General features: G+C 40.7%; 1 protein-coding gene across 1 annotated transcript; it reads right to left on the reverse strand.

Moving 5' to 3' along the window:
- Positions 1-4,968: 4,968 nt before the first annotated feature.
- LOC135346451 (NACHT, LRR and PYD domains-containing protein 12-like) lies at positions 4,969-12,402 on the reverse strand. The gene is made up of 8 exons (XM_064544071.1): positions 9,880-12,402; positions 9,762-9,836; positions 9,630-9,701; positions 8,902-9,078; positions 7,670-7,762; positions 7,413-7,536; positions 6,665-7,344; positions 4,969-6,453 (listed from the first exon to the last, which is right to left on the reverse strand). Exon 1 carries the CDS (start codon positions 12,400-12,402, stop codon positions 10,813-10,815), a length of 1,590 nt encoding a protein of 529 aa, XP_064400141.1. The 3' UTR covers positions 4,969-6,453; positions 6,665-7,344; positions 7,413-7,536; positions 7,670-7,762; positions 8,902-9,078; positions 9,630-9,701; positions 9,762-9,836; positions 9,880-10,812.
- Positions 12,403-15,569: the final 3,167 nt, after the last annotated feature.

Here is a 15,569-nt window from a genome sequence, read left to right on the forward strand (position 1 = left end):
GCTCGTGGAGATGAAATTGGGAGGGATGGAGTAATTGTTCCATTTTTACTAAAGTCAGCAACTGACACAACAAGCTCTGTATGTGTGTGTCATGTGAGGGTTCGTGCAGGCCAGGAATTAGGGATTCTGATAGCTAGCTCCATTACAATATATTATTAGTAGGTCTGGTCCATGCAGTTATGTATACCAAGGTTCAGATGATATGATGTTAACTCACCTGTTTCGTTTTGCGCTGTTACTTGAATAGACTGTACAGTAGGACAGGCAGGCTCATCATTGGGTGGTTCTGTAGGATTCTGGGCATGAGCAAGAGGGTCTGAAAAGAAGATCTTGTAATCACCGACATTACTTTCAGTGCCCAGTGCACCGTCTGTTGTGTGGAGCTACAATATAAGTTTAAAATCAAAACTATGTTCACATAAAATGTGCTATATGCTAATGCTCACGTTCAGTAGTTCAGCCACCTCAATTATCTCTAACAGAAGCATATCCCAAAGTTTGTAGAAAACACGAGTCATCTGAAATCATATATGATAGTGTCATATGCCCATAATTTTAAAAATTACAATGTATACCTTTTCATTTTGCGGAGGTAAACACGTTCTCTCCCACTCGTTCAGCATTGCGGTTTTCCGTGATTCCTCAAAGGCCTGCATTTTTAGATAATGAGTGAAATGCAACATACTTAATTGGGAACTATGATTATATACCTTCAAGTGTTCGGTACACATATGTAGTAATTCCTTGCTGACAGGATTACCGAGGAGAATAATACCACCCTTGTAACCGATGCTGAAGACCTTCAAACTAAGAAATAGCTCAGGTACACACTCAGTGAGAGCCATCACTCCGTTATCATCAATCATGTTGTATCTGAGATCCAACGACTTTAAATTCTTACATACTACATTGGCAGACTTAAGATGGTGGATAAGCATTATGATGTCGGCAGAGGTGAGAGAACAGTCAGAGCAGATGAGTTCTTTCAGCGATTGAAATGCTTGAAAAATCTTTGCTAGTAAAAGAGTTCCAGCAGTTCCACTAAAATTAGAGCCAGTTAAGTTTATCCTTTTTAACCAGTTAAAGTTATTTGAGTGAAGATCCAGCATATCACAGGTGACAGATTGAGACTCTGAGGAAGTATAATGTGTAACTCTAAAATCAATGCGATTCAATCTTGATGGAATATTCTTCACAACTGAACACAATCCAGGTATGCCAAGATAATTATCTGAGAGGCTTAAGAATCTCATTCCAGCACAGTGAGAGGAAATGGACAGTAAGAGGGTGGTCAGTAGAGCTCCGTTGACGTCAGCATCGTCAGTGAGGGTGTTGGCTAACTCCAGTCTCATCAGGTTGATAAGAGCACCAGACTGTATAGCTGACTCCAATGACTGTATGCCAGACACCCCAAGAGGATTGTCGGATAAGATAAGTTCCGTGAGACTCATACAAGATGTGTGCAAGAATGAAGTCATGATGGTAGTAAAGTTGTTCTTGCTTAAAGAGAGCATATGTAAAGCTGTAAAAGAAGTTGAGGCTCTCTTAAATAGATCAGCAACACCTTTGTCAGACAACTTTGTCTGTATGAGGGATAACTCTCGGATTTGTAGTTTACTATTCACATTCGAAAGTATGTCAGTTAGTTCCTTCAAAAGCTTATCATCGATTGCACAATAGGATATGCTGATAACCATATTGTCACATTGTGCAGCATGACGAAGAACATAGAACTTAGCTACACAGTCAAAGGGAGCCTTGAAATAACAATATAACAAAAATTGCTCCGACATCATACAAATTTTTATTGCAAGGCCAGGATCTGAAGATTCAAAAGCCAAATGACTTAATGCCAAAACGTCTGTATCCTTTTTAGCCATTAAAAATACATCCATCAAACCATCGTCCAAACTGATCACCTTATCACTACAACTACCATTGTGTATACTAGCAAGACCAAACATAAATCTCCACACCATGTCAAACCGACCACTGTCAGCACGAGCCTTAACAATCTTCAGTTTCTCCTCATTGGGTAGAGCAGCAAGATGGAGGGCAGCCAGAAACTCCTGGATGGTTAGATGAGCAAAGTGAAAAGACAGGCCATGACCAATAGGTAGAAGTGATCGTGCAGACTGCAACAGACCAAAGCACTGTTGCTTATCAGTGATTTCGGGTAAACGAGAGGACAATTCAGCTTCTGAGAAAACCAGCTGATCTAGTAATAAGCACTCGTAGGCAAACTCACAAATCAACCAGAACGTTTGCTGTAGGCCATTCGGAATGTCGTCAAATCTATTTAGGCCAATCGGACAATCAAGAAATTTCTTTTTGATATTGCGAAGAATAATGTTAAGAACAATTTGAGTGTACAGATCAGTTAGCGTACGAGGAAGCTTTTGTTCTAAAGTGTGCCACAAGTTACAAACAATGGCGCAATTGAGAGGCACGGAACACACACTCTGAATGACTGGGTTGTTCTCAAGCTGCTCGATAAGAGAAGAAGCTTTCTCTGGGAATTGCTCAAACTCTGATGCTATGTACTGCTTGATATTCTCCTCACTAAAACCAACTACCTCAACCAAACGGTCCACAAAAGGAAGGTCGTGAAGAGGAGCTGAAGCAGAAGGGCGTGAGGTGAGGAGAACAGAAGCAAATGGAAGAACATCACCAAAAACAAGGTTGTATAGAAAGGACACTGTGGACTGGTTCTTTTCATTAAGTTCGTCCCAGCCATCAGCTATGATGAGGACACCTTCTCCCTCTCTATCCTCCAACTCCTCTATAACAGATGTGCGAATCCTCTCACTGGAGTGGAGAAGTTTGAACAGTTCAGCAAGACTTGTGGCTGAAGATACTCGATTCTCTCTTAGTGAAAGCAACAGAACACAGTCAAAGCGTTTTAGGATCTTGCCCTCTGCCCACCCCTCAGCAAGCATGGTACACAGTGTGGTTTTACCAATCCCAGCATTGCCTTCAACGATGAGCTTTCTCACTGGCCTCTTGCCTTTTTCGACTTTGAAAAGGTCACCATGGAGAATTGGAGTACGCTTGACCTTATCATCAGGTGCACCATGTTGTGTCAAGCCAGCTCTAAATCCTTCTTCTTTTTCAGCGTCCACTAACTGTAAGTTTATCAGCTTGTCCCCTCTAACTGGTGGCCATTGATTTTGGCGATTCAAGAGTCTCTCTTTGTACTTCCGGCGAATGCTAGCAATGAATTTATCCATTTTAGAAAGCACAAAACCTGAGAAAAAAGTAACATTTTTCAATTACACAGTTAGCACATTTTGTATAATAATTATGTTGCTGTTAATCAGATTCAGCTTTCATATAGAATGTGTTTTGGTTCTTAGCAACATAAATTGAAGTGAAGAGATGTCTCTAAAACCGAGCAAGGAGATTCCAGACAAGAACGTACACTCTAGAAGGAGCCATTTGCACTTGAACCTAATAGTGTCTACATCACATTTTGTGTGCAGAGTATACTCGCTATAAGTGATAAAGAGTCCAAGTACGACACATGCATGAAATATCTATATCTTCCTCAACAAAAGGATTTTAGAAGTATGCAAGCATTGTTCCATGCATGTATAATTATACTAGAGTATTCTTGCCACTGTGCGTGGGCGTAGCCAAAATTTGAAACCCCACACTTTCCAATTTCCTGGAATATTCGTTATTTTCGTGGGCAAGCTGACCTCCATGAAATTTTAACGTACATGTAGGTGTAGCTTAACGGAACGTAGGAATGCAGTGCAGCCACGAGACTAAACGAAATTTTTACTCACGAATACCACCGTTTTTCGAGTTGAACGAATTTTTTACCCCCCACGAAAATTACCCGCTATATACTGTAATTGATCAGGGCTGGCAATAAAGTTAATCTACACCACCACCACACTTTTTTTAGGGTGGTCTCCAGTGTGTTGCGTAAGTGTGAATAAGCTAGACCACACATTTTCTCTCCACAGTGAATACTGATGGCCTCGAATCCAGGCCGCTTGAGAAAAGGCCTAGATTCGAGGCAGTAATCATCTATCAGAAATATGGAAATCCAGCTAGAAATCTTTGAAATCATTTTGCAATCTCATGATTTAGAACTCTCGTACCTATTGCTACTTTCCAGCCCCTAGGATATGTGGGTAAAGTGACTTTGGAAACCTGAGAAGACCCTCTACCCTGATAGCAAAAGATTGCTCTATATATTCGGACCCTATAGGTCTGTGGTGCACTGAGGAATACCTGTAGTATGGTTTCTGTATGTAAAATTAATATGGTTTCTATTTATTAAATGGCAATTAATATTCGTGCCACAAATCAGATTATTGGCCCTTGCATGTAGTCCGTCATCTTGCCTAAAGGCCCCTGACCACATCTACTACTATCAGGGGCGTAGGGAGGGGGAGGGCTTTGGGGGCTGGAGCCCCCCCTTTCTCTGCAAAAACCACACTAAGAGCCCCACCTTCTCTGATGAGTCTTCAGCCTGGGAATTACTGGTATAGATTAGTGGCAGACAAACAGCATGTCCAAGAGCTAGCTATACTATACTAGTAACTTTGATTCTTTAGTGCAACTAAGCTAGCTAGCTACGTAGGGCTAGCTAGCTAGCTTTAGCAGTATTATTAATTGAAGCAAGGTGTGGCTATTTCTTGCACATGCGCAATGCACTGTGCAACTGATTAATAATCTACTACAGAGGTTGATTGAGAAGGTTGATTGAAAGCAGCAACATGTCACAGAAACTGGACCGCTACTTCTCAAGGGCAAGCTCTAGTGCCAGCTTGCCAAGCTCTAGTACTGCCAGCCTGAGTACTGATGAAGACATTGTTGATGAATTTGCCAGGCGTCATCCACGTAGACTAAAACTATTATAGCTATGCTATATAGCTTTGATTGTTGGCAGGATGTAGAGTTCACTTCCCGAAAATGAGTCATTAATTAGGGGGTGTGGCTTCCGGTCTACGAAAAATTTTGGCGCTCCGCGCCAAGTAGTTTCTGGCGCGTAACAGCTCAGCCCCCCCTTCCTCAAATTCCTGCCTACGCCCCTGACTATACTACCTGACCAATAAACTGCTTATGCATGCATATGGCACTCATTTCCATGTAGTATATAACTATTACGTAGAAACTGACATTGTACGTAAAGTCACCGGCTGAGGTATAGCCCTGTATAGCCATCAGTGGCGTAGCCAGGATTTTGTGAAGGGCAGGGCTAGATTCTAAAAAAAGGGCATCACTTTTCCTCAGCAGTAAGTATGCGCATCAGATGGCCCTGCCTACATGACATCATTCTAGTAACTATGTATACGATTCAAGCTATATTAGTTGCAGTTGATGGAGCATAAAACCGGGGGAGGGGGCTCTAGCCCCGTGAACCCCCCTCTGCCTACGTCACTGGCCATGGGTTTGGATATAGGTATATAGTCACTATATACACAGGTTTGGAGTTGAGGCCAACCATATACAAAAGACAGACGTCAAATACCACCAAACAGTGCTACCCTAAGGTATGGATGGGGTGCCGTTTGTGTCAAAATCCAAAAAGAGTCTATGAAATGGAGTCAACGTTATAAAGGTCAATGTTTACCAAGAGTTGACATCATAAAGGTCTAAAGGAGTCGATGTTTACCAAGAGTCGACGTCATAAAGGTCTAAAGGAGTCGATGTTTACCAAGAGTCGACGTCATAAAGGTCGATGTTTTGCCGTTTGTGTCAAAATTAAAATGAGTCGATGTTATGAAATGAAGTCAAAGGGTCGACGCCGTTACAAAAGAGGGCGTTACAAAGGAGTCGATGTTTACCATAATAATTTAGTATTCTGTGTTTGTAGTAAGTCGACCTTTACTAATTTCAATTTAACGGTAAACTGGAGAGTCGAGTCAGTGTAGGGCTAGGGCTAGGAGGAGTGGTGCTGCACAGGGAAGGCTGACCTTAGTTCATTAAGGTCACTCATTGGGTTTCTCCAGTCTGTTCTGTGTAGCACACCACGGCTCCAGCTTCCTACACTCTCCACATGCTTTCCAATTTACCGTTAAATTGAAATTAAATCATATTAGTAAAGGTCGACTTACTACAAAATACAGAAAATAGGCCTACTCTAATGTTAATGTTTAGTAAACATCGACTTATTTATACCTTAAGGTGACATATTTTCGCGTGTATTAATTTCTGCTATTTCTGCGAATGAGAGTAAAATCGCAAAAATTAATACTCGCAAATAATTGGCCGCCCTCTTGTTTAATGTATCCAGATCGACATTTCGCAAAATATTATACCGCAAAATGTACAAAACTGTAAAAACGCAAACAAATCTACCTGTGAAAATATGTCACCTTAAGGTAATATTGACTCTTTCATTCATAATATTGACTCAGACTCTGCATCGACTCTTTTTGGATTTTGACACAAACGGTACCCCATACTAAAGAGGCTCAAACCCTCGGCACAGCTCTGGAGAATGGCCACTGTTTATATACCATACTTAAATTCTTCTTTTTACTGTTCTCTGCTATAGCTTAGGTTATTGTATATCTCTGAGTATTCAACTAGCTTGCTATAAATTTAGGTATGGTAAGTGCATATCATTACTTTTATCTAATACAAAGTACACTACATAACATAGTAGTAGACTATCATTTGTAAGTTACATAGATCTACTTACAATTTCCACAAGTAGAACTCAGTGAAAGCAAGACCTTGTTCAGGCTTTTGTAAAAGGGTTGTTCAGTATTAATAACCAAACATCTTAGAAACTGTGGTAAGGTCCACTGACATATCTCGTGACCACCAGAGGATGCGTGCACAAATCACTACAAGTTCAGTGCGTTGATGTCATTGTGGTCGCATGACAATGTCCTGGCTAAATGCACTGAGATTCGTTATGTGTGCACGAATCACTACAAGTTCAGTGCACTGATGTCATGTGTGGTCACGTGATAACGTCCTGGCTAAATGCACTGAACTTGTAGTGATTCGTGCACGCATGTCGGACCTCCTCTGTGTGACCACTGTCACTAATCTATAGCATGTGCATGATAAATTGAATGAGTATAAATAATCTTCCAGGTGTAGAAAAAATAACACACTGAACAAGGTTTTAACAAACTGCAATTTTTGTAGGCAATATTTGTGTCCCTATAAGGAGAAACTCCATCACAACAAGGATACGTACATCATACAAACAAAGTTACATACTAGTGCAGTATTTCTCCCTAATAGCTGTTGACAAGTCCCCATAATCAATGTCACGTAGAGCGTCGGCAATAATGCTCCAAGTTATTCTTAGACTCATGTAGTTTTTGGCAATGAACTGGAACAGGGCAATCTTCTGACCTTTGGTATCTGCATGAGAAGAAATCTATGAATTCTATATCCTGCATGGAGAAGCAGACTAAAATTTTTTCCTTTACCAAATCGATTGTCTTGCTGGATGACCTCCAGTCGGTGTTGAGGAATGCCCAAACTGACCCCAAACAGTATTGATTTTGTGAGTGTCTTAATTGAGCTCCTTGTTCAAAACACCAGGAGTCAACTCTGGAGGAAATGAATGGGAATAGGGGGAGATTAGTACGCAGTACATATAATGTATTGGCACTAATACCACAGCTTAATTGTGTAGAACAACCTTGCAATGTGCGCAATAGTAAAAGTGGCAGGTGCTCTATACCTGAACTGGCTTGAGTTGCTTTTGGAGATGAAGGTGGGAGGGGTGATGTAACTCTCTCATCTTTACTAGAGTCAGCAACTAATACAGCAAAGTCTGTGCATGTATGTCATCGTGCAAGATTTGAGTGCTTGAGCAACTATTTCGAGGATTGGCTTAAAATCAACATTTCGCGGATTTTATTTCGAGGATAAATGTTCAAATGAACAGAAAAGAATACCAGAAGTATATCCAATAGTACTAGGAGCAAAATTTTGAGGTTCGATGGGACATAGCCTCGATCCCAGGCCGAGTTTTCGCTTTTATAACGGTTAGGCGAACAACTAGGCCTGGTACTAGTTGTCTGTGCATGCGTCAGTCGTTCGTCAGATTCTGACAAATGAATATTCTCGTTCACTTTCGTGACATTTATATTTGTGTACTATTGTGTACTAGAAGTCAGTTCCCGTTTTATCATTATTGGGAATGGCTCTTAGCTGAAGCTTCTCTCTTCTCTGAAGCTTAGAAAACATTATTCTGAAGACTGAACAACAAGGGAAGAGGTATAAAGCTTTGTCAAGCTTGTTAAGGTCAGATACATTTGTGTGGGCCCTATGCTATCAAGTCTTGTTTATGTTTTGGTATTAAAGATCTAGCTAGACTATAGTATCATCATTAATATGGTGGATCAAGTGAAGAGTGTGAGCTAGAGAACTTGGTGCTGCCATCATCAGCTCATCAACAATGACACTATAACCTGTTTAATACGAGAAATTAGATCTACACGTATTTTGAATGTCTACTTCTCTGTACACAGAGCAATGGCTACTATCCAACTAGTACCAGGCCTAGTTGTTCGCCTAACCGTTATAAAAGCGAAAACTCGGCCTGGGATCGAGGCTAGAGGGGACAATCCACAAAAACCGCTAAAATTTTGCTATATAATGCTCTAGAGTAAGTCGCCGAACTCCGTCAGACATCAAAGTGCGTCAGGTAAAAGGGCGTGTAACGCACAAACAAAACAAGACTGATTCAAACTAATTATACACACTAACAGATAGTAGCCAATAGGTTTTGGGATCTAGAACATGGGCATGAGGTATCTATGTGTTATAATGTCCCAAATCGAGGGATGAGGGACACTATAACCATAGATAAATAATTATACAGTAGCTTTAGATATAGTTCCCCTATGCTAGTAGGTAGCTTCAGTTATGTATCCAATGCTAATTGATTAATATATGAAGTTAACTCACTTGTTACCTCTTGCTCTGTTATTCTAGTGGACTGTACTGTAGGGGAGGTATAGGCTCATCATTGAGTGGTTCTGTAGCCTGAGGAGAATTTAGGTTACGGGCAAGAGAGTCTGGAAAGAAGATTTTGTAATTGGCATCGTCACTAATAGTGTCCAGTGCATCGTCAGTTTGGTCGATCTACAATAATTCAGTTAAATACTCCGGTTCATAACAAGATTCTCACCCCGTGCGTTGAGCTTCATCGCGATAAACATTTTACTGTAATGACATTAACAAATGACTGGGGAATGACTGTGAATCGGAATGATCGTGAATCTATACAGCAAAGATTAGATCGATTAGAAAACAGTGTTTTGTCGTCTTCAAAGATCACCTCAAGTTTCAACTATAAGTAGCTTCAACCACCGTCATTATAGTAGTTAATGAAAGTGTATATAGTTTGCAAACAGCTTCTCCACACACACACACACACACACAAACTGACACACACACACACACACACACACACAAACTGACACACACACACACACACACACACACACACACACACACACACACACACACACACACACACACACACACACACACACACACACACACACACACACACACACACACACAAACTGACACTCACACACACACACAAACTGACACACACATGCACCAATCGCTCTACCCCTGCTGTGCATTGCATGGGGTAAAAATTAATGTGCTATACGTGCACTTACGTCAAATAGTTCAGCCATCTCAACCATTTTTGACAGTAACGTATCCCACAGTTTGTAGAAAACACGGGTTATCTATAGATTGAAACGATAGTGTAAAATGATGCCCATCATGATAAAAATAGCTAGACTTACCTCTCTATTTTGTGGAGGTAAACACGTTCTCTCCCACTCATTTAGCACTGCAGTTTTTCGTGATTCTTCAAAGGCCTGTACTTAAAATAATGAATTAAAATGATGAAAAAATATATACCTCCAAGTTTTCGTTGCACATATGTATCAACTCTTTGCTCACAGGATTACCACAGAGATCAATGTCACAATGGTTCGCGGTACCGAAAACCTTCAAACTAGGGAACAGCTCTGGTAGACACTCAGTAAGAGCTATTACTCCATCATCATCAATGCAGTTGTCTCTGAGATCCAATTCATTTAAATTCTTACATATTACATTAGCAGACTTGAGATGGTGGATAACCATTATGATGTCGGCAGAGGTGAGAGAACAACAGTCAAAGCAGATAAGTTTTTCTAGTGATTGAAATGCTTGAAGAAACATTGCCAATAAAAGAGTTCTAGCCATTCCACTGAAATTAGAGCCAGTCAAGTACAAACTTGTTAAGCATTTTAGGTAGAGATTCAACATCTCACAAGTGATTGTGTATTGAGATTCTGGGTGAAATGAAGTGGTAGGATGGGTAGCCGATAAATCTACGTGACGCAATCGTAACGAAATGTTTTCCACAACTGATGAAATTAAACCAAAATTGTTACAAGAGAGGTCCAAGTATTCCAGGTCAGCACAGTGAGAGGCAATGGACTGTAAGAGGGTTGTCAGTAGAGCTTCATTGACGTCAGCATCATCAGTGAGGGTATTGGAGAGCCCCAGTTCCAACAGGTTGATAAGAGCACCAGACTGTACAGCTGTCTCTAATGACTGCATGCCAGACACTCCAAGAGGATTGTGAGATAAGTACAGTGTTGTGAGGCTCGTACAAGATGTGTGCATGAATGGAAGACATGACGTCAGTGAAGTTATTATTATACAACGAGAGGTGGTCTAATGTTGTAAAGGCTGCTGAGGCTCTCTTGAATAGATCAGAGACACTTTTGTCAGACAACTTAGTCTGCCTGAGGGATAACTGTCGGACTTGAAGTCTATCTTCAGCCTTTGAAAGTATGTTTGTTAGTTCCGTAAGCAACTTATCTCGAATGCACAATTACCTATTCTGATTTCCATATCATCACATTGCGTCATGTGACGAAGGATATAGAAACAAGCTTCATAGTCAAAAGGGCCGTCCCAGGAACTGATTAATTCATATTGACCAACCAATTCACAAATTTTAATAGCAAAGCCAGGATTGGAAACTTCGAATGCTACATGACAAAAGAAGGGCGCTGGATTATTTTGCTTTACAACTACCAGAAATTGATCCATCAAACTATCATTTAAACAGATGATTTTATCACTATGACTACCATTGTGTTTACTAGCAAGACCAAACATAAATCTCCACACCATGTCAAACCGGCTACTGTCAGCACGAGCCTTAACAATCCTCAGTTTCTCTTTATTGGGTAGAGTAGCAAGATGGAGGGCAGCCAGAAACTCCTGGATGGTCAGGTGAGCAAAGTGAAAAGACAGACCGTGACCACCAGGTAGAAGTGATAGTGCAGACTGCAACAGACCAAAGCACTGCAATTTGTCACCAACTTCGGGTAAGTGAGAGGACAATTCAGCTTCTGAGAAAACCAGCTGATCAAGTAACAAGCATTCGTAGGCAAACTCACAGATCAACCAGAACGTGTCTTGTAGATCTTTCGGAATCTCATCAAAACTATTGAGGCCAATAGGACAATCAGGAAAATGTTTTTGGATATTGCGAAGGATAATGTTAAGAACGATTTGAGTGTACAGCTCAGTTAACGTATGAGGAAGCTTTTGGTCTAAAATATGCCACAAGTTACAAACAATGCCACAATTGAGGGGCACAGAACACACACTCTGAATGACTGGGTTGTTCTCAAGCTGCTCGATAAGAGAAGAAGCTTTCTCTGGGAATTGCTCAAACTCTGATTTTATGTACTGCTTGATATTTTCCTCGTTAAAACCAACTACCTCAACCAAACGGTCCACAGAAGGAAGGTCGTGAAGAGGAGCTGAAGCAGAAGGTCGTGAGGTGAGGAGAACAGAAGCAAATGGAAGAACATCACCAAAAACAAGGTTGTATAAAAAGGACACTTTGGACTGGTTTTCATCACTGAGTTCGTCCCAGCCATCAGCTATGATGAGGACACCTTCTCCCTCTCTATCCTCCAACTCCTCTATAACAGATGCACAGATCCTCTCACTGGAGTGGAGAAGTTTGAACAGTTCAGCAAGACTTGTGGCTGAAGATACTCGATTTTCTCTTAGTGGAAGCAACAGAACACAGTCAAAGCGTTTTAGGATATTGCCCTCTGCCCATCCCTCAGCAAGCATGGTACACAGTGTGGTTTTACCAATCCCAGCATTGCCTTCAACGATGAGCTTTCTCACTGGTTTCCTGCCTTTTTCAACTTTGAAAAGGTCACCATGGAGAATTGGAGTACGCTTGACCTTATCATCAGGTGCACCATGTTGTGGCAAGCCAGCTCTAAATCCTTCTTCTTTTTCAGCCTCCACTAACTGTAAGTTTATCAGCTTGTCCCCTCTAACTGGTGGCCATTGATTTTGGCGATTCAAGAGTCTCTCTTTGTACTTTCGACGAATGCTAGCAATGAATTTATCCATTTTCTCAATACTAGAAAGCATAAAACCTGAGAAAAAGTACAATTTTTCAATTACACAGCAGCACATTTTGTATAATAACTATGTTGCTGTTAATCAAAACTATGATAAAATTATACCACACTTACGTCACCATGCACTAATGGTCAACAGCTGTACGATAAATAGAAAAATAACATACAGATCCAGGCATGCACAGCCGGTACTCAAGGACTGGTTATCAAGAAGTAAACAAACAGAAAGGAGCCATGGATGCTTGACGGTACTATGTAATACGGTGGCCCTGAGCGCTACTAGTAGTTCACCTTAGCTACTTGATAGTTCACCTACCTTAGCTACTTGATACTTCAACTACCTTAGCTACTTCGTAGTTAACCTTTGAACTGTATGTTAATTCTACTGTAGCCATACTCTACATACAGTGCCTTTAGCTTTGAGAGTAAATTTAACCACAGAGTGAGTAGTTGTACTTAAATGTATCTCAAGATTGGAACATTTCTAAGAAATTGTGCATGCTGATACCATTGTGTAGATGAATAAATAAGCTACAACCTTATTTGAAAATATTTCCCCAAAAGTTGTTGTAGTGGGAAATCATTTTAGGTAAAAATAGGTGATCGTAAAATATATGTGTAACATGAAATATCTCCGGAACTAAAGTATTTCTGGACAACTTTTTTGTATCAAAAGATAGAAAATTTATTAACAATTAATGTGCAAAAACAATTAGACCTTAGCCGTCAAATTTGCTTGAGTTCCATCGCTAAGCGAAAAGGCACCTAAAATATCCCATAATTGAGTATTAATCAGTACGTGTACTTATGTAAGCTATACGTAACCATGCATATGTTAGCTAAACTATTCAGAAATGTTGTGCCAAAGTTCCATACCTTAGCTAAAACAATTGGTCTTTTCCATCGCTAAGCAATTGTCCACTATAGAAAAATGTTGGTGCTTTATAAACCACCACATACCCACCACCTTTGGTTGCCATGGGAATATTTTTGGATATGTTTTAGATAATTTGTTCACCAACACAATGGTATCATCATATTTTCTTAGAAATGTTCCAATCTCAAAATATTTACATTTATGTACTAACACGTACCCAAATTGCGTTTATTTACTCTATAGACTAAAGGCACTGTAGCGACTAGAGATCAATAATGAGAGCTACATATATATACAGGTACTGAGGATTATCTGCAGCCGGTCAGTTCTACGAGAGTGCCACACTGACTTGATTCATTTGGAAGTTACATGTTATTCAACAAATACAATACTAGCTAGTCTAATAGCTCGGGGGCAAGAGCTAGGATTAGGATACCTTTTTCTCCTCTTCCCCCTCCCCCCTCTGAGAAAAGGTCTGGCCCCAGACGTTTATATCTCTGTGTATAGGTCTATGCCTAATCCCATCACAGCACAAGAATTCTGTACTATAGATACAATGGTTCTGGTGTGGTACTCTCGTTTTGCGTTGCTGTTAGATAATCCTCAGTACCTGTATACGTACATATGTAGCTCTCATTATTATTGATCTCTAGTCGTTATATAGAGTATACGAGTATGGATGGCTACAGCAGCATTATTTAAAATTAACGTACAGTTCAAAGGTCAACTGCGAAGTAGCTAAGGTAGGTGAACTACAAGTAGTTAAGGTTGTTGACCAACTTAGGTAGTTGAACTATCAAAGGTAGGTGAACTATCAAGTAGCTAAGGTTGTTGAACTACAAACTTAGGCAGTTAAACTATCAAGTAGCTAAGGTAGGTGAACTATCAAGTAGCTAAGGTGAACTACTAGTAGCGCTCAGGGCCACCGTAATGTAAGACTCCAAAGCGACGGCAGAAACACAGAAGCTGCTCTCCAACAAGAGGGCTTAGCCTCCATGGATCCATGGGTGTGGTTTACATCCAAGAAGAGTTTACAACTGCAGCAAAGGGCGTCGAATGCACAACGCTTGGACTAAGGAAGCTCCTGAACATCTGTAGCTAGGAGTCAAGTCAAGGTGTTGCTCAACTAGCCCTTTGACAGCTGCAAAATCCAGCATAGTCTTGTTGCTAGGGGGTAGGTCGATCCTTATAGTGATGCGGTCACGTGGTATAAGTCAAATATACCACACCTACTCAGAATGATAACATATGCACCCCGTACGTATATCGGTAGTTAAATACCCCTCAGCTACGCCTCAGAGTAACCATGGTAGAGGAGGATATGTGAGTGCATATCCTCCTCGTAGGTGTGTATTATAATGTTCCTTTTTCCGCCGGATTAATTATAACTCTAAAGCCAGATTCATTCTTGGTAAGCTTATGTATTTTGGTTGCTTAGCAACCTAAATTGAAGTGAAACCGAGCGAGGATATTCCAGACAAGAACGTACTATCTATAGAAGGAGCCATTTGCTTGAATAACACCTAATAGGTCTACATCGCATTACGTGTGAAGAGTATACTCGCTATAAGTGATGAAGAGTCCAAGTACATGCAACACATGGAAAACTTTAGAAGCATACAAGCATTGATCTATGTACTAGAGTATTCTTGCCACTGTGTGTGGGTGTAACGGCCTCGAATCCAGGCAGCTTGAGAAAAAGGTCTGGATTCGACAGTCCATATGGCCACCATTTCTATTATTGAAATCAAAACTCAATATGAAACCGGTGAAATCTTGAAATCATTTTGCAATCTCATGATTTCGAACTCTTGTATACCACTTGCCAGCCCCCTCGGATATGTGGGTAAAAGTGACTTTGGAAACCTGAGAAGACCCTCCACCCTAACAGCAAAAGATTGCTCTATACGAGCCTTACCGTATAGGTCTGTGGTGCACTGAGGAATACCTGTGGTATGGTTTCATGGTTTCTATTTATTACGATATTCTTCACAAATCAGATTATTGGCCCTTGCATGTAGTCTGTCATCTCGCGCCTAAAGGCCTCTGACCACATAATAATTGTGACACATGCACGAGTGCCACATGGGATATATTGGCTGCGGCCTGAAGGCAAAGGCACTACTGAGCCCGCACGAGAGAAGCTGTGTAACAACTGATTTGTTGCATTCCTTTCCGTGTACACATCACTTGTTTTATGTGACAACTAGTTGCGGTCGGCTGTACATGTGGAATGCACCAGACTCATGAAAAACGATTTTTGCTTACCACAAGTAACT

Source organism: Halichondria panicea, chromosome 13 (assembly GCF_963675165.1).
Source record: "Halichondria panicea chromosome 13, odHalPani1.1, whole genome shotgun sequence".
In the NCBI taxonomy this organism is placed as follows: domain Eukaryota; kingdom Metazoa; phylum Porifera; class Demospongiae; order Suberitida; family Halichondriidae; genus Halichondria; species Halichondria panicea.